A 23663-nucleotide genomic window follows, 5' to 3' on the forward strand; every position below is an offset into this window, starting at 1 on the left:
AATTTGGACAACCTTCAGTCCCTGTCACCACTTGCTGGTCACAGTCCCCATTCACCATGGTCCCACCCTATTCCTCCAACACCCCGTCAGAGTCCTCCCTCATCTAACCTGTCACAGGGTCAGTCCCAACCAGGATCAGCTACATAATTGGTGGGGCTCAATGAAAAATGAAAATATAGAGCCATTTGTTAACAATTATTAATTTCAAAATGAGACAGCAGAGTATTAAACCAAGGGTAGAGCTTATTGAGCAAGGGGCCCTGTGCACCCTCATAGGTTGTGCACCCACCAAAAGCCTGGTTCCTCCTTCTCTCATCGCCATCATGCCCCATTCTATTCTACTTCCTTCTATCCTTCTATCCTTCTATTCCTCCTCTCCCACATCTATTTTCCCCTTATAAGCACCATCTTCCTTTGGGCAAATCTCCCTCCTTCCCTTAGTACACAAACCCCTTCCCACCCTCCTCCTCTTCACTCCTGGGTTCCTCACTCTCATGTCTCTCTCACCTCCACACAGCGCTGGCCACCACACTCACCCTGTTACCCTCGCTCATTCATGTCCCTTTCCTCCTCATCTCCTCCTCCTGTTCCTTCTAGCTCTCCTTTATTTGTACCTTTAAAAAAATTAACATAATGTATTATTTGCCCAGGGGTATAGGTCTGTGAATCATCAGGCTTACACACTTCACAGCACTCACCATAGCACATACCCTCCCCAATGTCCATAACGCAACCACCCTCTCCATACCCTCCTCCTCCCAGCAACCCTCAGTTTGTTTTGTGAGATTAAGAGTCTCTTATGCTTTGTCTCCCTCCCAATCCCATCTTGTTTCATTTTTTTTCCTTCTCGACTTCCCAAACCCCCCCACTTTGCCTCTCATATTCCTCATATCTGGGAGCTCATATGATAATAGTCTTTCTCTGCTTGACTTATTTCGCTCAGCATAATTCCCTCTAGTACCATCCATGTTGTTGCAAATGGCAAGATTTCATTTCTTTTGATGGCTGCATAGTATTCCATTGTATATATATACCACATCTTCTTTATCCATTCATCTGTGGATGGACATCAAGGTTCTTTCCATAGTTTGGCTATTGTGGATATTGCTGCTAAAAACATTTGGGTGCACGTGCCCCTTCTGATCACTACATTTGTATCTTTAGGGTAAATACCCAGTAGTGTGATTGTTGGGTCGTAGGGTAGCTCTATTTTTAACTTTTTGAGGAATGTCCATGCTGTTTTCCAGAGTGGCTGCACCAGCTTGCATTCCCACCAACACTGTAGGAGGGTTCCCCTTTCTCCGCATCCTCGCCAGCATCTGTCGTTTCCTGACTTGTTAATTTTAGCCATTCTGACTGGTGTCAGATGGTATCTCATTGTGGTTTTGATTTGTATTTCCCTGATGCCGAGTGATGTGGAGCACTTTTTCATGTCTCTGTCAGCCATCTGGATGTCTTCTTTGCAGAAATGTCTGTTCATGTCCTCTGCCCATTTCTTGATTGGATTATTTGTTCTTTGGGTGTTGAGTTTGATAAGTTCTTTATAGATTTTGGATACTAGCCCTTTATCTGATATGTCATTTGTGAGTATTTTCTCCCATTCTGTCAGTTGTCTTTTGGTTTTGTTGTCTGTTTCCTTTGCTGTGCAAAAGCTTTTGATCTTGAAGAAATCCCAATGTTCATTTTTGCCCTTCCTTCCCTTGCCTTTGGTGATGTTTCTAAGAAGAAATTGCTGCAGCTGAGGTCAAAGAGGTTGCTGCCTGTGTTCTCCTCAAGGATTTTGATGCATTCCTGTCTCACAATTGAGGTCTTTCATCCATTTGGAATCTATTTATGTGTGTGGTGTATGGAAATGATCCAGTTTCATTCTTCTGCATGTGGCTATATAATTTTCCCAACATCATTTGTTGTCTTTTTTCCATTGGACATTCTTGACTGCTTTGTCAAAGATTAGTTGACCATAGAGTTGAGGGTCCATTTCTGGTCTCTCTATTCTGTTCCATTGATCTCTATGTCTGTTTTTGTGCCGGGACCATACTGTATTGATGATGACAGCTTTGTAATAGAGCTTGAAGTCTAAAATTATGATGCCACCAACTTTGGCTTTCTTTTTCAACATTCCTTTGGCTATTCAAAGTCTTTTCTCGTTCCAAATAAATTTTAGGATTATTTGTTCCATTTCTTTGAAAAAGATTGATGGCATTTTGATAGGGATTGCATTAAACATGTAGATTGCTTTAGGTAGCATAGACATTTTCACATTTGTTCTTCCAATCCATGAGCATGGAGCATTTTTCCATTTCTTTGTGTCTTCCTCAATTTCTTTCATGAGTACTTTATAGTTTTCTGAGTACAGATTCTTTGCCTCTTTGGTTAGGTTTATTCCTAGGTATCTTATGGTTTGGGGTGCAATTGTAAATGGGATCGACTCCTTAATTTCCCTTTCTTCTATCTTGTGTTGGTGTATAGAAATGCAACTGATTTCTGTGCATTGATTTTATATCCTGACACTTTACTGAATTCCTGTACACGTTCTAGCTGATTTGGAGTGTGGTCTTTTGGGTTTTCCACATAAAGTATCATATCATCTGCAAAGAGTGATAGTTTGACTTATTTGCTGATTTGGATGCCTTTAATTTCTTTTTGTTGTCTGATTGCTGAGGCTAGGACTTCTAGTACTATGTTGAATAGCAGTGGTGATAATGGACATCCCTGCTGTGTTCCTGACCTTAGTGGAAAAGCTCTCAGTTTTTCTCCATTGAGAATGATATTCGCTGTGGGTTTTTCATAGATGGCTTTGATGTTATTGAGGTATGTGCTCTCTATCCCTACACTTTGAAGAGTTTTGATCAAGAAAGGTTGCTGTGCTTTGTCAAATGCTTTTTCAGCATCTATTGAGAGTATTATATGGCTCTTGTTCTTTCTTTTATTAATATATTGTATCACATTGATTGATTTGCAGATGTTGAACCAACCTTGTAGTCCAGGAATAAATCCCACTTGGTTGTGGTGAATAATCCATTTAATGTACTGTTGGATCCTATTGGCTAGTATTTTGGTGAGAATTTTTGCATCTATGTTCATCAAGGATTTTGGTCTGTAATTCTCCTTTTTGATAGGGTCTTTGTCTGGTTTTGGGATCAAGGTGATGCTGACCTCATAAAATGAGCTTGGAAGTTTTCCTTCCATTTCTATTTTTTGGAACAGTTTCAGGAGAATAGGTATTAATTCTTCTTTACATATTTGGTAGAATTCCCCTGGGAAGCCATCTGGCCCTGGGCCAATCTCCTTACTGGTTATGGGTCTGTTCAGGTTTTCTATTTCTTCCTGGTTCAGTTTTGGTAGTTTATACGTCTCTAGGAATATATCCATATCTTCCAGATTGTCAAATTTGTTGGCATATAGTTGCTCATAATATGTTCTTATAATTGTTTGTATTTCTTTGGTGTTGGTTGAGATCTCTCCTCTTTCATTCATGATTTTATTATTTGGGTCCTTTCTCTTTTCTTTTCAATAAGTCTAGCCAGGGGTTTATCAGTCTTACCAATTCTTTCAAAGAACCAGCTCCTAGTATTATTGATTTGTTCTACTGTTCTTTGGTTTCTATTTCATTGATTTCTGCTCTGATCTTTATTATTTCTCTTATATTGCTGGGTTTAGGCCTTCTTTGCTGTTCTTTCTCCAGCTCCTTTAGGTGTAGGGTTAGGTTGTGTATTTGAGACCTTTCTTGTTTCTTGAGAAAGGCTTGTATCACTATATACTCTCCTCTCAGGACTGCCTTTGCTGTGTCCCACAGATTTTGAACAGTTGTGTTTTCATTATCATTTGTTTCCATGAATTTTTTAAATTCTTCTTTAATTTCCTGGTTGAACCATTCATTCTTTAGTAGGATGCTCTTTAGCCTCCATGTATTTGGGTTCTTTCCAACTTTCCTCTTGTGGTTGAGTTCTAGCTTCAGAGCATTGTGGTCTGAAAATATGCAGGCAATGATCCCAATCTTTTGGTACCAGTTGAGACCTGATTTGTGACCCAGGATGTGATCTATTCTGGACAATGTTCCATGTGCACTAGAGAAGAATGTGTATTCTGTTGCTTTGGGATGGAAAGTTCTGAATATATCTGTGATGTCCATCTGGTTCAGTGTGTCATTTAAGGCCTTTATTTCCTTGTTGATCTTTTGCTTGGATGATCTGTCCATATCAGTGTGTGGGGGGTGTGTTAAAGCACCCTAGTATTACTGTATTATTGTCAGTGTGTTTCTTTGATTTTGTTATTAATTGGTTTATATAGTTGGCTGCTCCTATGTTAGGGGCATAGATATTTAAAATTGTTAGATCTTCTTGTTGGGCAGACCCTTTGCATATATATAATGCCCTTCCTCATCTCTTATTATAATCTTTGGCTTGAAATCTAATTTATCTGATATAAAGATCGCCACTCCAGCTTTCTTTTGATGTCCATTAGCACGGTAAATTGTTTTCCACCCCCTCACTTTAAATCTGGAGGTTTCTTTGGGTCTAAAATGAGTTTCTTGTAGGCAGCATATTGATGGGTCTTGTTTTTTTAATCCATTCCGATACTCTGTGTCTTTTGATTGGGGCATTTAGCCCATTTACATTCAGGGTAACTATTGAAAGATATGAATTTAGTGCCATTGTATTGCCTGTAAGGTGATTGTTACTGTATATTGTTTCTGTTCCTTTCTGGTCTACTACATTTAGGTTCTCTCTTTGCTTAGAGGACCCCTTTCAATATTTCCTGCAGGGCTTATTTGGTGTTTACAAATTCTTTTAATTTTTGTTTGTCTTGGAAGCTTTTTATCTCTCCTTCTCTTTTCAATGATAGCCTAGCTGATACAGTATTCTTGGCTGCATGTTTTTCTCATTTAGTGTTCTGAATATATCATGCCAGCTCTTTCTGTTCTGCCAGGTCTCTGTGGGTAAGTCTGCTGCCAATCTAATATTTCTACCATTGTATGTTACAGACTTCTTGTGCTGAGCTGCTTTCAGGATTTTCTCTTTGTCACTAAGAGCTGTAAGTTTTACTATTAGATGACTGGGTGTGAGCCTATTTTTATTGATTTTGAGGAGAGTTCCCTGTGCCTCCTGGATTTTGATGGTTGTTCCCTTTGCCATTTTCGGGAAATTCTATACTATAATTTGCTCCAATATACCTTCTGCCCCCCTCTCTCTTTCTTCTTTGGAATCCCAATTATTCTAATACTGTTTCATCTTATAATATCACTTATCTCTTGAATTCTCCCCTCATGGTCTAGTAGTTGTTTGTCCCTCTTTTGCTCAGCTTCTTTCTTCTCCATTTGGTCTTCTGTATCACTAATTATCTCTTCTGCCTCATTTAACCTAGCAGTATGAGCCTCCATTATTGATTGCACCTCATTAATAGCTTTTTTGATTTCAGCTTGGTTAGATTTTAGTTCTTTTATTACTCCAGAAAGGGCTTTTATTTCTCCAGACAGGATTTCTCTAATATCTTCCATGCCTTTTTTGAGCCCAGCTAGCACCTTGAGAATTGTCATTCTGAACTCTAGATCTGACATATTACCAGTGTCTGTATTGATTAGGTCCCTAGCCTTTGGTACTGCCTCTTGTTCTTTTTTTGGTGGTGAATTTTTCCACCTCGTCATTTTATCCAGATGAGAATATATGAATGAGGGAATAAAATACCAAAAGGGTGGCAAAGACCCTGAAACATGTATACTAACAAAATCAGAAGAGACCCCAAATCAAGGGCAGAAGAAAAGGGGTAAAAAGAAGTTAAAAAAAAGTTTAAAAAATATATATATTAGACTGGTGAGTAGAACAGAGCCACCCACTTGATTTTGGGTGTATTTTGGGTCTTAGAAGAAACTACCTCCCAAAATTTTAAGGAAATACATACACACACACACACACACACATACACACATAAAAATAAGGGTAAACACAATGAAGGGATGGAATATGACTGTAAAGATGAAAATTTTAAAAAAATTCTAAAAAAGGAATTGATAAGGTAAGTTGGTTGGAAAAAGAAAGAAAAAGAAAGTGTAGAGAATTTGCTGAGGCTGGAGACTAGAACAAAGCCCTGTGCTAGATATAGGGTATATTTTGATCTATTAGAAGAAATCGTATCCCAGAATTTTTTGGAAGAAAAAACCCTATATGTATTCAAAAATAAAATTAGATACAATGAATGACAGAATATGACTATAATAATGAAAGTTTAAAAAGATTTTTTAAAGAAAGGTATTGTTAAGATAAACAGTTAAAAAACATTAAAAGAGGAAAGAGGAAAAGTTAAAAAAATAGAATAAGAAAAAAATAAAATTCAAAAAGTTTAACTTTGCAAGACTAAAGAATCATGGGGAGAAAGCCATGAATTCCATGCTTTGCTTTCCCCTCTTCTGGAACTCCGCTGTTCTCTTTGATCAGTGAACTTGGTCTTGGTGGGATGTTCTTGCTGATCTTCTGGGAGAGGAGCTTGTTGCAGTGATTCTCAAACGTCTTTGCCCAAGGTGGAATTGCACCGCCCTGGCCAGGGGCTGGGCTAAGTAATTTGCTCAGGTTCCCTCTCAGGAGCTTTTGTTCCCTGAGGGCTTTCCGTAGAGCTCTGGAGGACGGGAATGAAAATGGCGGCCTTCCAATCTCTGGCCCAGAGGAGCAGAGAGCTCAGGGCCCCACTCCTCAGTGTACCCTCGGAGAAAAGTGCTCAATCACTCCTGTCTCCCTGGTCTCCGGCTGCGCTACAAGCTCACCCGGCCTGTGACTGAGCATTTCTGTCTCTGGCACATGGCCCCGTTTGTAGTCTCCAAACCCAGCAGATTCCTGCTGCTCTGCTCTTCTGGTGGAAGAAGGTGGATCTCCCCGGATCTGCCACTTGTGGGGTCCCTGCTCAAAGAGCAGTGGTCCGACTGTGCCGTGGATCATGGTTTAAGGTGACCCCAAGCTGAGAGCTTACTCCTTGGCTCCGTCTCTGTATTTGGCTTCTCCACTCCGATACCTGGGAGCTCTGCTACACTCAGACACCCCCTATCCTTCTGTGACCCCACAGGACCTGAGACCACACTGTTGCTGTGAGGGCTCCACCCCTGCTGAGCCTCTGGAGTGATGTCCCTCAGTGGAGCAGACTTCTAAAAGTCTGCATTTTGTGCTTCATTGCTCCGCCGCTTGCTAGGAGCCGGCCCCTTCCCCCGCAGTCTATCTTCCTGTCGCTTTGAATTCACTTCTCCACATGTCCTGCCTTTCAGAAAATAGTTGATTTTCTGTTCCTAGAATTGCTGCTCTTCTTCTCTTCAATCTCCTGTTGGGTTTGTAGGTGTTTGGAATGGTTTGATAACTATTTAGCTGAACTCCTGTGGCCTGATGTCATCTCAGTCTGCTACTCATCTGCCATCCTGACTCTTCTAGTATTTGTCTCTTTATTTGCTTTTGAGCATTCCCCCCTTTTCTCCCTTGCCAATTATCTTGGTTTATTTCATTCTTCTTCATTCTCCACACATAAGCCGTAGATAACAACACCACGCAGAAATTATTTCCCGGTCTCCCTTCCCCTTCATGATCTCTCATTTCTTCTCTTCTATTTTACTTCTCACTCAGTGTCAGTCAAGTTTTCCTAATTTCTGCTTCCACAAGCCTCCATTAACACTCTGGCCTCCTTTATCACTGCAGCTCTCCTGTCTTTTTTCCTTGTTGTTGTCCCACTGATTGGTATTCCCAGTGCCTAAAACAGCGCCTGGCAGATAGTAAATGCTCACAAGATAGGTAGAGCCTGTAGGAGGCAGCAATATAAGGAATGAACAGCCCCCCGCACAGGGAATTGTAGCATTAATAGTTGATAGGTTATGTTTTCAGATAATGCAAGTAAGGAATTTGATACCTGCCATAAAATGGGTTCAAAATTCTACAAGGGACCTATAGGAAGATGGAATTACTCCCAGCAGCCAGAAAGAAAGCAAATTTCCTTAAGGAGGAAAGCAAATTTCTTTGATTAGTGATAGAGTGTTGATGTTGAAGCTCTTTTTAAGGTAGAATACCAAAGCATAATGTTGCATACATAAATAAGGCCTTTCAAACTTTATCAGTTCCAAAGTCTTGAGTGGGTCTGCGTGGTCTACAGATTAATCCACTCCATTGCTCTTAGAATTCCACTCAAGGAGTCCAGTCCATCCTTAATTCCATGTCTAGGCTTCTCTTTCCATCTCCCTGTCATGGTGCTTACACGTTAGCCAACTTGAAGGAACACCACAGTTCATTTCTGACTGGTTCATGTTAAAATGGTGCTTCCAAAATAGATACCATTAAATGCTCTGACAGGGTAGACACCACCTGGTCACAGCTCAGAGACTATTTTTGCTGTGCTTTTAGTAATGGTATATTTTTAAAATGACAATATGAACAAATCTCATAAAAATACTTTTTAAAAACTTTACTTTCTTTGATATTTTTCCATTCCTATGTTAAGTGCCAGGTGTACAGGGAAAACCTAGTCTGCAAACAAATCATTAGACTAGTGATCAAGTGTTGACATTAATACCATTTACAGGGATAGAGTTGAGAACATGGCCGTGATACATTTTGGTGTGTGCTCATGTTTAGCATCAACAAGGGGAAAACACAGGGCAGCAGCAGCACCACATTTTCTTAATACAATTTTTCTCTCCTTTGTGGAATTGCTATATTGTGATATTGGCAATAGCTGTTTTTAGTTGGGAAGAAAGCCACTGTTGAGTTTAACATTCGTACTAATGTTACTATACAAATTATAATAGATTCGCTTGTTATTCCATATCTGTTTTAAGATGTGGATTCTTTTGCTTGGGTGTCATCTTTGGAAATCAACAGTGCAAGTGTTTTTGAAAACCAAAAATATGTAGACTTGTAACTGTCCCTCAGAACAATGTACTGACCAAACATGCTTGAACAGGTACCAACAACAGGCCTCTGGGGGAGAGGATGATATACATAGTCCTTGCAGCTGAGGAGCTGGGAATGTCCGGCTTCCTCAGTTGGAGGCAGCCCGCTTCTTTTTTCTGTTATTTCGCCTTCTCCAGAGATCACCTGTAGTTAATTAGATGATTCCTTAAAATGCATTTACCAATCCTATACTGCTTGATCAGGCATATCTTGTTTATCTATAATGTCCTTTGACTCATTTGTTGATTATTATCTTGTATCTAATAAATACAGGACTGAGGAGTTGTTCTGGGTGGCAGTTTCCTCAACTGCTGACCCCTGTTCCCGTTCTCTTGAAGCTGACTTCTTTGTGCCTCATTCTTCTCCCATGTGCTGTTGGAAAGCGGCATAGACTTTCTCTATATTGGGCAAGATAGGCTTGTCAAGGCGGAAAGTAAACAAGATTGCTTACCCTAAATCTGCAGGATGAATTTAAATTTTACTTTATTTTGGGGATTAGAGAAATCATCTCAGTTGATTTCTTTGATTAGCGATAGAGTGTTGATGTTGAAGCTCTTTTTAGGGTAGAATACCAAAGCATAATGTTGCATACATAAATAAGGCCTTTCAAACTTTATCAGTTCCAAAGTCTTGAGTGGGTCTGCGTGGTCTACAGATTGATCCATTCCATTGCCCTTAGAATTCCACTCAAGGACTCCAGTCGGTCCTTAACTCCCTGTCTAGGCTTCTCTTTCTGTCTCCCTGTCATAGTGCTTACACATTAGCCAACTTGTGCTTCTTAACCAGCCCCAAATCCTGGATATTTGCTGGGCCCTGAGCACTTGTTCAGGCTTTACAGTGGGCCAGGCATACCTTTTCTCTCCATACTCACTTGTGAAAATTTCACTTTTCCTAGTGGGGCTGCTCAAATACCATCTCCTTAAGGAAATTTGCTTTCTTTCTGGCTGCTGGGAGTAATTCCATCTTCCTATAGGTCCCTTGTAGAATTTTGAACCCATTTTATGGCAGGTATCAAATTCCTTACTTGCATTATCTGAAAACATAACTCATCAACTATTAATGCTACAATTCCCTGTGGGGGGGCTGTTCATTCCTCACATTGCTGCCTGCTACAGGCTCCCTCATGCCAACTTACACACAGCAAATGTTCAGTAAGCATTCGCTGAATACACAAGTATATTAACCATCCCCATTCTGTTACTATTGTGCTGTGCCTGACAAGAAGAAGGTGTCTTAGTCTGCTAGGCCTGTACAGAGTGCTGTAAACTGGCTTAACACAGTCGAGAATTACCCTTTCACAGTTCTGGAGGCTAGAAGTCTGCAGTCAGGGTGTTGGCAGGACCACACTTTCTCTGAGACCCTAAGTGAAATCCTTCCTTGCCTCTTCCCTGGCTTCTGATGGTAGCTAGCTGTGCTTAGCTTTCCTTGGCTTGCAGCTACCTCAGTCTAATCCCCATGTCTGTCTTTGCGTGGTGTTTTCCTGTGTTTGTGTGTCTGTCCAAATCCCACTCCCTACTTTTCTTTTTTAAATTGAGATATAATTGACATGTGACATTGTATTAGTTTTAGGTATACAATATAATGATTTGATATATATACACACACACAGATCTATATATGTATGTATATGTGTATGTATATATATATTAAAACAATTACCACAATAAATTTATTTATTTATTTATTTATTTAAAGATTTTATTTATTTATTTGACAGGCAGAGATCACAAGTAGGCAGAAAGGCAGGCAGAGAGAGAGAGGGGGAAGCAGGCTCCCCGCTGAGCAGAGAGCCTGACGCGGGGCTCGATCCCACAACCCTGGGATCATGACCTGAGCCGAAGTCAGAGGCTTTAACCCACTGAGCCACCCAGGCGCTCCTACCACCATAAATTTAGACATCCATCACTATGCAGTTATAATTTTCCTTCTTTTTATAAGGAGGCTTATAGGGCCTCCACCCTACTCCAGTATGACTGCAAGTTAGTGGATTACATATATATAATGACTCTACTTCCAAACAAGGTCACATTTATAGGCACGGTAGAACTTTAACGTAACTTTCTGGGGGACAAATTCAACCCTTAACACTAGAGAAACGAGAATTCTTATATAACTGGTTCCCAGGTTCTCCTCGAAGTCATAGCCAGATACGTTTGAATTACATCTGTATGTCTGGGCTTAAAAAGAAAAAATGTCTAGCTGAGCCTGGGAAGCAAATCTGGAGAAGGCCTGTGAGCGTGGCACAGGGGGCATCTCAATACACCTGTGGAGGGCACCTCCCTATTTATTTTAAAAGATAAGAACGATGGAATATCTTTTAGGAGACTACTCCATATTTCGGATGGGGTTCATTGTCAGTATGTGTGATTTCATGGTATTGACACCAAAATCTCCTTATAACTGACCAGGAGGTGCCATGGCTTTCTGCTGCAGTCCTGGGGGCAATAGGAAGCAAGATGAAGTGAAAACAAATCAGGGCTTGGCATAATCATAATAGCTTTCAAAATTTATTGGGTGCCTCCTGTTTGCCAGGCATGTGGTCAAGTGTTCAATGTGAATGATCCTATTTAATTCGCTCTTCGACACCATGTGGTAGGAAATATTAGTATTAGATATATATAATATTATAAACATTATTGTAATGTTTATAATATTATAAACGTGCATACATATATACATGCATCAGGGGATGAACAAGATGTCTTGTCAGGGGCTTTTATTTTCCTTTGGTGAAGGTCTTGTATTCATAGCTAATAATAGCACTCCCTGAATAGGAATGGTGTTTCACGTTGTCATACTCATTCCTCTCCCTGATTTTGTGGACAGGAAAAGAGTGAAAAGCTAGCGCTGGAAGAAACTGCATATGAAGAAATCGAAAGGGATTTTCAGGATGTTCTCAGTGAACTTTCAGGGGACAAAAGTCTGGATAAATTTCGAATCGAATATGAGAAGCTTCATGCTGTCATGAAAAAGTCTTATGACAATGAAAAGCGTCTGATGGCCAAATGCAGAGAGCTAAATGCAGAGATTGTGGTTAATTCCGCGAAGGTCGCCACTGCCCTGAAGCTCTCCCAGGATGATCAGACCACCATTGCGTCCCTGAAGAAGGTTTGTGATCTTGTAGAAACGAGCTGAGGCTGAGCTGCCATAAACGCATCCTATATTTAAAACGTCTTTCTTTCCTTGTCTTGGCAGCTCTAGGCTGGTAGTAAATGAGTTATTTAGTAAAAATTTACATGATTTATGTATTCATTAAGCCTAGGGAATAAAGTTCATTTTCAAAGGAAATAATTAGCCTGGGTGAATTTCACGATGCAAAAATAATATAGAACCTTACTGGCTTGGTTTCTAAGAAATACTGGGTTAGCAAAAAGAATTAGAGGGAAGTAAATGTAATATTAGGGAGCTCTGTATGTCTTGTTTGATATAAGTAGAGTAATTAGGTATCTCATGATGATAGCTTGTTAAGGATTTTTTTTAAAGGGATGTTTTAATGTTTTAATGTTGAGAATTCTTAGATAGTAATTTTTATGATCTTGCTTTCTCCTTGATCCTCCCAGGTCCTCATAATGGGAGACCAGGGATTCAATCTGGGGGATGTTGAGGAACTATGCCTCCATTTTACCCTTTATTTTTTTCACTCTCAATTGTGTTACATTATTTTGAGAGTAAAATGTAAATGTTTCTTGTTGCTCTCAGGATGATAAAAGGTTAAGAGATTTTAATTTATAATTAAAACCCTGGTGATGAGAAATAACTCATGAACTTTTTAGTTAAGTCCCTTGATATCATACAATGAAACATCACCCAATTTAAATGAATTTCTAAGACCAGTGCAAATTATGACATCTGTTTTCTTAGAAATGACCTTTTTAAAGTACCGTTTTCTCTCTATTGTCATTTTCTTCTTCTTCTTTTTTAAAGATTGTATTCATTTATTCAACAGAGAGAGAGAGAGAGAGAGCGCGAGCGAGCATAAGCAGGGGGAAAAGCAGCAGAGGGAGAAACAGACTCCCCACTGAGTAAGAAGCCTGCTGTGGGTCTTGATCCCACAACCCTGACATCATGACCTGGGCCAAAGGCAGACTTTGACTCTGAGATCATGACCTGAACCAAAGGCAGACTTTAACCTTCTGAGCCACGCAGGCACCCCTTATTTTCTCCTTTTTTTGCTGAAAAACCAGTAAGAGAAGACTTTAATTCATCTTATGATGAGAAAAAAAAAACCCATTTTTTATTGTAAATTAAAAAACTGGAAATGGAAGTCATGAACAGATTAAAGTATAATTGGTGATTGATGGGGACAAAACTTCATATAATCATAGTTTCATTTAAATATCTTCATTTGTTTTGCTGAAAATAGTACAGATGGTTGCTATTAAAAAATACCCCATAAGACTCCTTTCTCTCTCTAATGTGATAGCATGAATTTATGGAAATCCTCTCTTCCACTCATTTTATGCCTTGTCAACATGAAACTGGAATATTGTCACCTAGAGCTTATAGGTTCTTACCTGTATAAAGGACTCACATTCCACTGGACAAAATTTTGCAAGAAAATTGAGGGGCAAGGTAAAACTCAAGGCTGTTGCAACATTTACTATACTTTGCTTATTTGAATGGCTGCAATTCCCTTCTAAGTACTTATGTTAATATTCCACATTGCATTTCATAACAATAAGAAGCCCCAAACTGCATGCGTAGTTTCCACTCCAGCCAGGGGCATTGTTTTTCCCCTGTAAGCATTTGAAGAGAAGACCTGGGTGTGGGTTTGGGATGGGAATCACCAGGGCTGTTGTGTACAATTCGTGACAGTGAAGACCACCTTCCTCTGAATTATTCTAAGGCTGACATTGCCATTGCTTACTTGGGACCTGAGATCAAAACAAGTTTTTTAAATTTGGAATCTACCAGGGGCTCCAAATTTAGGACTTGGGTCCAGGGCCACTCCTAATTTTTTTTTTTTGCTCCAAAAGTATCTGGGCTTGGAAAGCACATAAAATTTCATTTTTTAAAAAAAGATTTTATTTATTTATTTGACATAGAGAGAGATCACAAATAGGCAGAGAGACAGGGGCAGGAGGCGGGGGAAGCAGACTCCTCACTGAGCAGAGAGCCCGATGTGGGGCTTGATCCCAGGACCCTGAGATCATGACCTGAGCGGAAGGCAGACGCTTAACCCACTGAGCCACCCAGGCACCCCTAAAATTTCATTTTTGATTTCGTAAGCCTATCTTAACATATTTATGAGAAATATCCTCCTAGTCATATAGCAGTCATCCTACATAGCAGTCCTTGTAGGATGTGAGCCAGGACCCCTCCTAAACCTGCTGTTCAGTATTGACTAGTTAATGTTGAGCAATTCAGTAAGTCAATATCAATGAAATGCAAATGTGTAATGTGGAACCCTCATTTCCCATAAACGACTACTCTGTTGGAATTGTTTTATTATTCTCTTAGCTCAATGTATCTTGCATCTGGATCCTAGTTTGGTTTTTCTCACTGATGTCCTGTGACCCATATAGGAAATTGAAAAGGCCTGGAAGATGGTGGACTCGGCCTATGACAAAGAGCAGAAGGCAAAGGACACGATCCTTGCCCTGAAAGAGGAAATAGTGAACCTCACCAAACTAGTGGAGCAGGGGTCTGGACTGTCCATGGACCAGGATAGCAAGTAGGTGATGGCTTCTTGATGGATATTGAACTTGCTTTTGTGGAGGCCCCCTTCTTCAGCAGCTGGCAGGGGCCTTGCAAAGTCACCTTGAATGTTCTTTGTGATACAAGAGTCTCCTCCTGTGGCGGTTTCCTGGAGATTGTTTTCCATCTCAGGCTTTTTGTTTGTTTGTTTTTATTGCTCCCTTTCTCCATACCCAAGAATCCTAATATGTGGTTCCATTAAACTTCTGGCTATGCAGACTTAAGTACTATAATTTTGAAATGAGTAAATATTTTAGGTTTCTTTCTTTCTTTCGAACTTGTGTGGAATGGTTGCTTTTCTGCTCTGATTGCCAGCTTCTTCCCCAACCCCCCAACTCCTATGATTTGTCCCGTCACCATCTTTCCTACTTCTCAGATTCTAGGCCACGCCTTTATTCCTTAAAGCTTCACCTTGTTGATTCTGTCTTCTAAGCATCACTTCTGTCTTTCCCTGCTCCCTAGCAGCAATGCTAATGCCTTGCTTTGGGCCCCATTCTCTGCTGGATTTTGGTGATGGACGGCTCAGTGGTCTCCCTGCCTGTAAGGAGACATCTCCCTTCTGCACCATTTTCCACATATCAGATTTAGGCTGCTGAAACATGTACCTGTGTGCTTCTACTTCCAGCACATGTTCCAAACACCTTCAATATCTTCCCGTTCCCAAAGGATGCAGTCCAGTCTTGAACATGTCTTTCAGGGCCCTGCATAGATCTGCCCGTCAGCCTTGCCAGAGTCCTGTCCAGAAACACCATGCTTGCTTATGGCTCCACACCTTGAACATGGTGTTTTCTATGCCACAAATGCTTTTGCTTCCTTTTGCCACACCATAAACAACCATGCACCATTCAAGACCTTACCTCAAACACCATCTTAATTTCATCACTCTCAGCATCTCTGTTTCAACCTTCTTCCCACTCCCAGAACCAATGGCTAAGCACGAGAGTCACTGTGTTCTCTGTTGCCATAGAACCCAACCAACATCTATCTCAAGTATGGCACTGATCACATTGTATTGAAATTATTCATTGATATGCTTTGCTACCCATTAGGTTGTGAACTCCTTGAAGGAAGTTGCCTTTATCTTCCCTTTAGGAGGCTAGCACTGTGCAGGGGATGCCAAACCTTTCATTAATTAATGAGTCAGGGATGAGCACACACACCTCCTTAGCCATTTTTAAACATATCTAACTGCTGTCTAGGTTTCTCCTGCTTTCTAGATGCATTTATCCAATGTTGAGAGATAGTTCTAAGTGGAGGCATTGGGGGAGGGCATAGGAAAAACTAACAGAAGATGCAGTGTCCATAATAATGGGCTCTATTGTCTCATTAAAGAAGTCAAGCATTATCAGAGCAACTACTGAAGAGCAGTGTGAGGGAACTGATCAATTAGGGGGGTGGTTGTTGTTGTTTTTTTTTTTTTTTTAGAGATTATTTATTTATTTATTTGAGAGAGAGAGAGAAAGAGAGGGCACAAATGGGCAAAGGGGCAGAAGGAGAGGCAGAGGAAGAAGTAGATTCCCCACAGGTGTGGAGCCTGATGCAGGGCTCGATCCCACCACTCCAAGATCATGATCTGAGCAGAAGTCAGATGCTTAACTGATGGAGCTACCGAGGCACCCCAATTAGAGGGGGTATTAATGAGAATTGGAACACGGTGAGGAGGAGAACTGAAGAAACTATCCAGGCCAGAATTTCATCTTCAACAGTGCGCTTAGGTGTAACTGTCTTCATAGTAACCTTGGAATTCAAGGTTTTATTTCTAGAGAAGAAGCTGAATGCAGTCTTGAAGGCTTCTTCTTCTTTTTTTTCTTTTAAGATTTTATTTATTTATTTGACAGATAGGATCACAAGTAGGCAGAGAGGCAGGCAGAGACAGAGAGAGGAGGAAGCAAGCTCCCCGCTGAGCAGAGAGCCCGATGTGGGGCTCGATCCCAGGACCCTGAGATCATGACCTGAGCTGAAGGCAGAGGCTTTAACCCACTGAGCCACCCAGGCACCCCAATCTTGAAGGCTTCCTATTAAATAGTTATGTTCTATCAAAGTTATTGGTAAATAAACATTGTCATTGTTGTGCTTCCAACAGTCATTTGATGGCTAACAGTGGGAAGTGCCTCAAGTTCAATTTCTCTGCTTTCTTGGCTCTCACATAGCTGCCTTGCTCTAGACCTTAATTTTGCTGCACAGGTCAGATCAGACATAGTCTTTCTACTTTCAAAACACTAATTCTGTGGAAAATCATGCCAAATCATATGTAATGGTTTTTGAGATGTGGAAGTAACTTGTTTAGAGTTCAAATAAACAAATATGATCATATACTATCTAAAAACTGGCATCATGAATGATTTTTCCAAATTTTGTTCTTGGGAACATTTTATCTGGGTTGCATCCCTTTAGAAGAAACTAATCTCTGTGGGTGAATGGATAGAAAACTGGCAATGTGTATTACTTGTTTATGTTTATGCTTCATTTTAGACATTATGGCTGTGATCATAGCCCTCCACTGATATATTAACCAAATAATGTCTTCAATTAATACCTCCTTAGGGTCAATTACAAGAATTGATAATAGCCAGTAGTCTTGCTTTTCAGAGATAACCAGTTACCAGTGTCAATCGATTTTTCTGGACTTCTATAAAAATGCCTATAAAACACACACACACACACACACATATACACAGATACTATAACTATTTAAAGATCAGAAGAGGGATTGTATTATATATATTATTGGAACTTATATATTATATTATATATTAATATATATATATGTTATATATATTATATATATAAATAATATATATATATTATATATATTATTGGAATAAATTGGATTATTATTGGAACTTCTTTTTCAGTTAACAGCTCACAAGCAGCTACCATGTTGATGGTCAGGGCATAAAGATCTTTCTCTTTCACACCCGAATAGTGTTAGTCCTTGACCTGGAGTTTTCCCTGTGAATACAAGCTCAGAAGGTGATAAGGAGGACTCCTGAGCAGGATGGCCTTTTAGTCTGACTCCTGTGTTCTTCTTTTTCTAGTATCCGAGATTTACTGAAGTTCAAAGAAGAAGTGACCAAGGAGCGAGACCAGCTCTTGTCAGAAGTGGTGAAATTACGAGAGTCCTTAGCTCAGACCACTGAACTGCAACAGGAAACAGAGCGAAGCAGAGAAGAGGCGGAGCAGACCATCAGTCAGGTCTGCTCTGCCATGGAGGGCAAGAGGAAAGACCGTTACCTCCCAGAAGTCTTTCCCATCTTGCTCCTCTTTTAGATTTACCCCCTGGTGTCCAAACAAAGCATCCACAGTTCTGCTTGTTTCTCTGGTTTGTTTTGCAAGAGCAGTTTGACGTGTACATTTCTTCTCAAAATTCTGTGTCTGAGAAGTCACTAAGACAGGGCACTGCTTACAATTTTGGTCCAAGAAGGTGTCCCTGGTAAAGGCCAGGATGCCCTTCCACCATTTGGGAATGGTGGAAGTAGTTTCCTTAGCTCTTCTCCTTTGTAAGGACCCTTTCTGAATCCTTTTATATAAGTCCAGAAGTCAAATAGATGATTCACATGTGCAATCTCCAGGACAAAAACATGAGACTCCTTTGAGCATGAGATGACAGAAAGATTTTTCAGAGATTTTGGCCATCATGATGAGACTATAATGTTTTGTTTAGTAATATCCAGGACTCATGTGAGACATAATTTCATATTTGGGGTAACTGGTGACATTTTATTTAGATCCTATTGATAGAAAATTGGATGAATTCTTCCCATGCTTAACATCTCTAGAATTCTGGGCTTCCATATTTAATTGGATTTTATACTATTCTTTGTGGATTCATTCCCACACTCTGGGTGGATGTTTGGTGTTAAGGCTCTGAAAAACAATACAGAATATTCTTACAAAGTTTAAACATTGGAGTTCAAAGATGACCGTCCTACAGGGGAAAGGCTACTATAAGGTGACTGTCCTGAAAATACAAGATTTGAGAAAGGGAGAAGTCTTGGCTGGTTGAGACGTGTCCTGGCGTGGGCTTCATCTCTTTCCTCCCTACCCTTTCTGCACCCCTAGTTCCAGCAAGAAATCCAGCAACGTCAGAACGAAGCTTCACGGGAGTCTCGGAAGAAGGAAAAACTAGAGAAGGAGCTCAGGCAGGTCCAGATGGACATGGACACCAGGCAGACAGAAATCAAGGCCCTTCAGCAGTACGTGCAGAAGAGCAAGGAGGAGCTTCAGAAGCTGGAGCAGCAGCTGAAGGAGCAGAAGGTGTGCTTGGTGTGGGCTGCACCGTGATCCCCGCAAAAACAAGGAGGGTGCCTTTGGAGCTCCTTGAATTTTCTTTGGAAAGCAGCAAACTCTCTTCACGAGAGATGTGGGTAACACAACGTTTAGCTTTGCCTTGCTCTTTGAACAATTCAGTTAAGTAGACATGACCTCCTTTTCTTTTCTTTTTTATTTTTCAGCTCCAACATGTTAATTTCGTTTGAACTTTCTATTGATGTATATAATATACACGTAGGAAAGCATGTAAGTCACAATTACATGCACACACATGTTCTCCCTCTCTCCCTGTCCCACTCTGTCTCTAAAATAAATACATAAATCCAAATAAAACAAATACAAAATACAGCTGGATGAATTTTCTCCACTTCAACACATCTTGGTCACCTGCACCTGACCCAATAAACACTACCCCGGATGTCCCCTTGTGTCCCCTCCCAGCCATTCTCTTTCCCAGAGTTCACCTCTGTTCTGAATTCTTAGCTGTTTAGTTTTGTCTGTTTTTGTACTTTACAAAAATGCAGTCATAAAGGGTGTACTGTTTTGTGTTTAATGTCGTTGGCTCAATATTTTGTTTACGGGATTCATTTGTGTTGCCACCTAGTGATAGGGGGGACACTGTCCTTCCGGTAGCCACTAGCTACATGCGGTGATTTAAATTTAAGTTAGTTAAAATTAAATATAATGAAAACCTTAAGTCCTCAGTTGCTCTAGTACCATTTTAGGTGCTCACTAGCCTCAAGGTAGGTAGTGCATCAGACAGCACAGCTAGATAACATTCATTGTCATGCAGAAAGTTCTGTTGGGCAGAGCTCAATAGGGCAGTCACACTCATGGTATTTATTGTGTGACCATTACATGATTTATTTTTAATAGGCTTATTTTTAAATCTCAAGTTTAGGAAGCCATATTCAATCTTTATGCATTTTAAATATGGTACTATTTTTAACATTTCCCGTGATAGCAGTTTAAGGTAACTCAAATCGTTTTAATTCTGGTCTGTCTTTTTTCATTTTTTTTTTTTTTAAGATTTATGTATTTATTTTAGAGATGGAGTGGGACAGGGAGGCAGAGAGAACATGTGTGTGCAAGCTGGGGAAGGGGAGGAGGGAGAGGGAGAGAAGCAGGCTCCCTGCTGAGCCCAGAGCCCTGGGTCACCAAGCCTGAGGCGGGGCTTGATCCCACAGCTCTGAGATCATGACCTGAACCAAAATTAAGAGATGCCCAACCACTGAACCAAGCAGGCCCCCTTTTTCTCTCATTTCTTAAAGAAGCAATTCATGTAATTGAGAAAAGTCATTCCTTGAAAATATTTTCTCTTAGGAAGGTTCCAAAGAATTGACAAGCCATATAGCATTTTGCCACTTAAAAAATAGATATTAGAACACATTTCTTTTCCAATTGCCTCATTAATTTCATTAAAGCCAGACATCAGATAGGTACTTTATAACGTGCAGGTATCTACCAGAAAAACATGAGACATCATGGAGCATGGAATATGAGAGGTTTTTAATATCATGATCAAACTACAGTGCTTTGTTTAGCAATATCCAGGGCTCATGTAAAAGACAATTTCTTTTTAGCATAGGGGGCTATATTTTGTTGAGTCCCTATTGATGGGAAATTGGATGGATTCTTCCCATGTTTAACTTTTGCTTACATCAGGTTATATTTTGGAATAATTGTCTAAACTATCTTCTCTCTTTTCCCTTCAGCACATTTGCTATCCCTCTGTCCTCTCACTAGTCTGCCCATAGAAATGATTCCCCCCACCGTTAATATATTCCTTTTTTTAAAGAAAACTGTGTCTGCTCAGGATAGTCAAGGTAGGGAAGAGGAAACCTGACTGACCCTGAAGTCTGGCAGACAGAAATCATGGCTGTGCTCTTCCATGGTTTTGACTTCAGTTGGATTTAAGGGGAATTGTCTCTGTGTTGGTGTCCATGAATTTCTGCTCATGAAAATGTGGTAGGCATGTTAATGCAGGATTTGCTTCTGAAGATGTAGCATCCCAGCCCCACAGCTGATAAAACCCGTTTGAATCTCTAGCTCATTTGCAATGATTATAGTAATTGTTGCGTATGTGAAGCTTGCCAAATGGCAAACAGACATTAAAATATTTATCCGCCACCTGTGAACAAGACTTCCCAAGGCTCTCCGGAAAAAAATTATGCTCTCTGTGTTATTCATTAGAAGGCTTCGTTTTCCTCAGCCATCTAACGTTTGTCATATTTGAGTGCATTAGTGCTTTCACCGGGGATAAAGATCAATTTCTACAAAGACAAAGAAAGTGTGCTTGCTGCGACTGTCCCAGGAGGTTGGTGGGGGTCTCCTGTGTGCATATGCAGATATTGTAATCAGATTAAAAAGCATTAACCAGCTCGTTCTGCGCCTTTCAGATATTGAACGAAAGAGCCACAAAGGAACTGGAGCAGTTTCAGATGAGAAATTCTAAACTTCAGCAAGAGAATGAACAACACAGTTTGGTTTGCGAGCAGCTATCCCAGGAAAACCAACAGAAGTCTTTGGAGCTCAAAGTAAACACCAAGTGACCTATCTGTTCCCTAACACGTGCTCCTTCATTCCCTATTAATATAGGTTTGCTTTTGTGGCTGGAGCCCTTGGTTAGGTAACCTGTACTAGCCTCAATATGTCAGAGGCAGGCACAAGCTTTCAGTGGTGGCTTTCTGCCTGGAAGGAGATACTTTGATGACTTCCATTCTTCTAAGACCACAAACCTGAATATTGATCATATGATTACGCAAATGTTTTCGAAAATGAGCTCAGATGCTCATCTCTGTAACTTAGCCTTGGAAGTAACTAGTTGCCCTCAGCTAGAAACCATTTACGTGGGTGAGTAGCAAAGAGGTCAGATTATATTTTATGATTTGTCTGGAGAAGGTGGAATGGGAGCTGTCGGGAATGGATTAGCACTACTGTGTATCTCCTTCCAGGATTGTGGAACCATGATTCTTACTTTTGTCCTGCAAATTTCAAGACAGTCTCCATTCTTCTCCCAGGACTCAATGAAGACTGCTTGCAAATTATGTTAGATAACAGTTTTTTCTTGGGTGCATATTATATACCTACACGCGTAAAACAGCAGGTTTATGTTTATCATGATTCTGAAAAAAAAATCCATAAAGCCTCCGGTTATGTTTAGGATACTAGGCACAAAATGAGTGACCAATGAAGAATGATACATGGGTTTGATCAGTGAATCATAACAATTTTTGCATCACAGGCCCTTTTGACAGTCTGATGACAGCATGCACATGCATGCACACACACACACGTGCACACACACACACACACACACACACACACACTTATGCACACACCTTGCATCTTGTTTTGAATGCTGTCTCAGGTTTCCAGGATTTTTCTGACTTCTAACCACAGGGTCTGGATTAATAACTACTGAGTTAGAACATTCTAACGTTCCAATTGGAAAGGGCCTTAGTTCAGCTAATTTAGACCATGTAAATTTGAGACAGAGGATCATTTAAAGCAGTCCAGAATGGTTTGACTTGAAACCGTTCTTTATGAGAAAGCTGTAAATGGAAGCAGAAATGAAATGGCTACTTAAGGAAAAATAATATATTAGCCCCTAAGGTGAAATTAAAGTAAAAATACTTATGCCATTAATTCTCTTCTTTGATAACAAGAATGGGGCATCTTGAAAGATGGAGTATTGTTCTTGAAAGATGGAGTATTGTTGTTATCAGATTCTGAACATACAGAATTCTATTTCCAGCAAGAATCCGAGAATAACATACCCAGCTCAGTGCAGTTTCTTCCTTGTCAAGAGCTGGGGATAATTGCTAATGTTTATTTGAGGAGGAATCACCGGTTGCTTTTCTGGTAATTTCTAAGAATGGCAAATTTTAAAAAATGAACTTAAATTTAAAGAAGTCACAAAACTCAAAATCCATTGACAAAAATCTAGTGCTTTCTTTTGCTAGCATTATTATTTTGATACTTTTCACCATTACGTAGACTTGCCTGTTTGTGTTGCCCTGTCTGTTTATCTCTAAGTACACCCACAGACCCACATCTGTTGAGGAGGGAGGGCCCTTCCACTAGTGTATGTTATTGTCCTACACTGGCCATGTGGGTTCACAAGAGTATTTGAATACGTTATAACATGTTAATAATCTTCTGAGAGAGATCACTCTGTGAGTCCATAAAAATTGTCCATCAAATACAGCATTTGTACATAAAATTCACACATTTATGATACATACGACTCAGCATTCTTATCCTGTTGGATTCAACAACTCAGTGGTGCCTTGAGACATCAGGTCTGATCAGTCTTTTCATTATTTTTTTTGCTTACATAGCCACCTATTTTATTCAGAGAATAGTTTTTCAATTTCTCTCAAGACCAAACAGTGTGTGTTTTTTTTTAACCCGTAGAGCAAACTTACATTGACATGGGAACAATTTCCTTTTATTGGTTCCGAATTTACCATCATGAAGTCACTGGTCCTTTATTTACTGAGTGTCCCCGGTTAATGCTGTCTCATTAATTACAGGCCAAAGAGGAGGAAGTCCATCAGATGCGGCTTGACATTGGGAAGCTCAACAAAATCAGAGAACAAATCCATAAGAAACTGCACCAGATTGAAGATCAAAAGTTAGAAGTGGAACAGAACAGGGAAACTTTAAAAAATCAGATCTTGGGATTAGAGAGAGGTAAACCAAGAACGATTTTGCGCTTTGTTTTATTCCTTTGTAAACATTTCATTGATGGCTGATGGCATTTGGTGACCCAGGGCT

General features: G+C 40.1%; 1 protein-coding gene across 4 annotated transcripts in view; it reads left to right on the plus strand.

Annotated features, from left to right (window-relative positions):
- CFAP58 (cilia and flagella associated protein 58) overlaps nucleotides 1-23663 on the plus strand; it is a 129126-nt gene that overhangs the window by 14842 nt on the left and 90621 nt on the right. For all 4 annotated transcript variants that reach the window (XM_047701944.1, XM_047701947.1, XM_047701946.1 and 1 more), the window contains 6 exons: nucleotides 11739-12020; nucleotides 14438-14586; nucleotides 17648-17804; nucleotides 18672-18866; nucleotides 21281-21418; nucleotides 23420-23579. In XM_047701944.1, coding sequence (XP_047557900.1) covers nucleotides 11739-12020; nucleotides 14438-14586; nucleotides 17648-17804; nucleotides 18672-18866; nucleotides 21281-21418; nucleotides 23420-23579 — 1081 coding nt within the window. The remainder of the gene's footprint in view (nucleotides 1-11738; nucleotides 12021-14437; nucleotides 14587-17647; nucleotides 17805-18671; nucleotides 18867-21280; nucleotides 21419-23419; nucleotides 23580-23663) is intronic.

Source organism: Lutra lutra, chromosome 14 (assembly GCF_902655055.1).
Source record: "Lutra lutra chromosome 14, mLutLut1.2, whole genome shotgun sequence".
Lineage (NCBI taxonomy): Eukaryota > Metazoa > Chordata > Mammalia > Carnivora > Mustelidae > Lutra > Lutra lutra.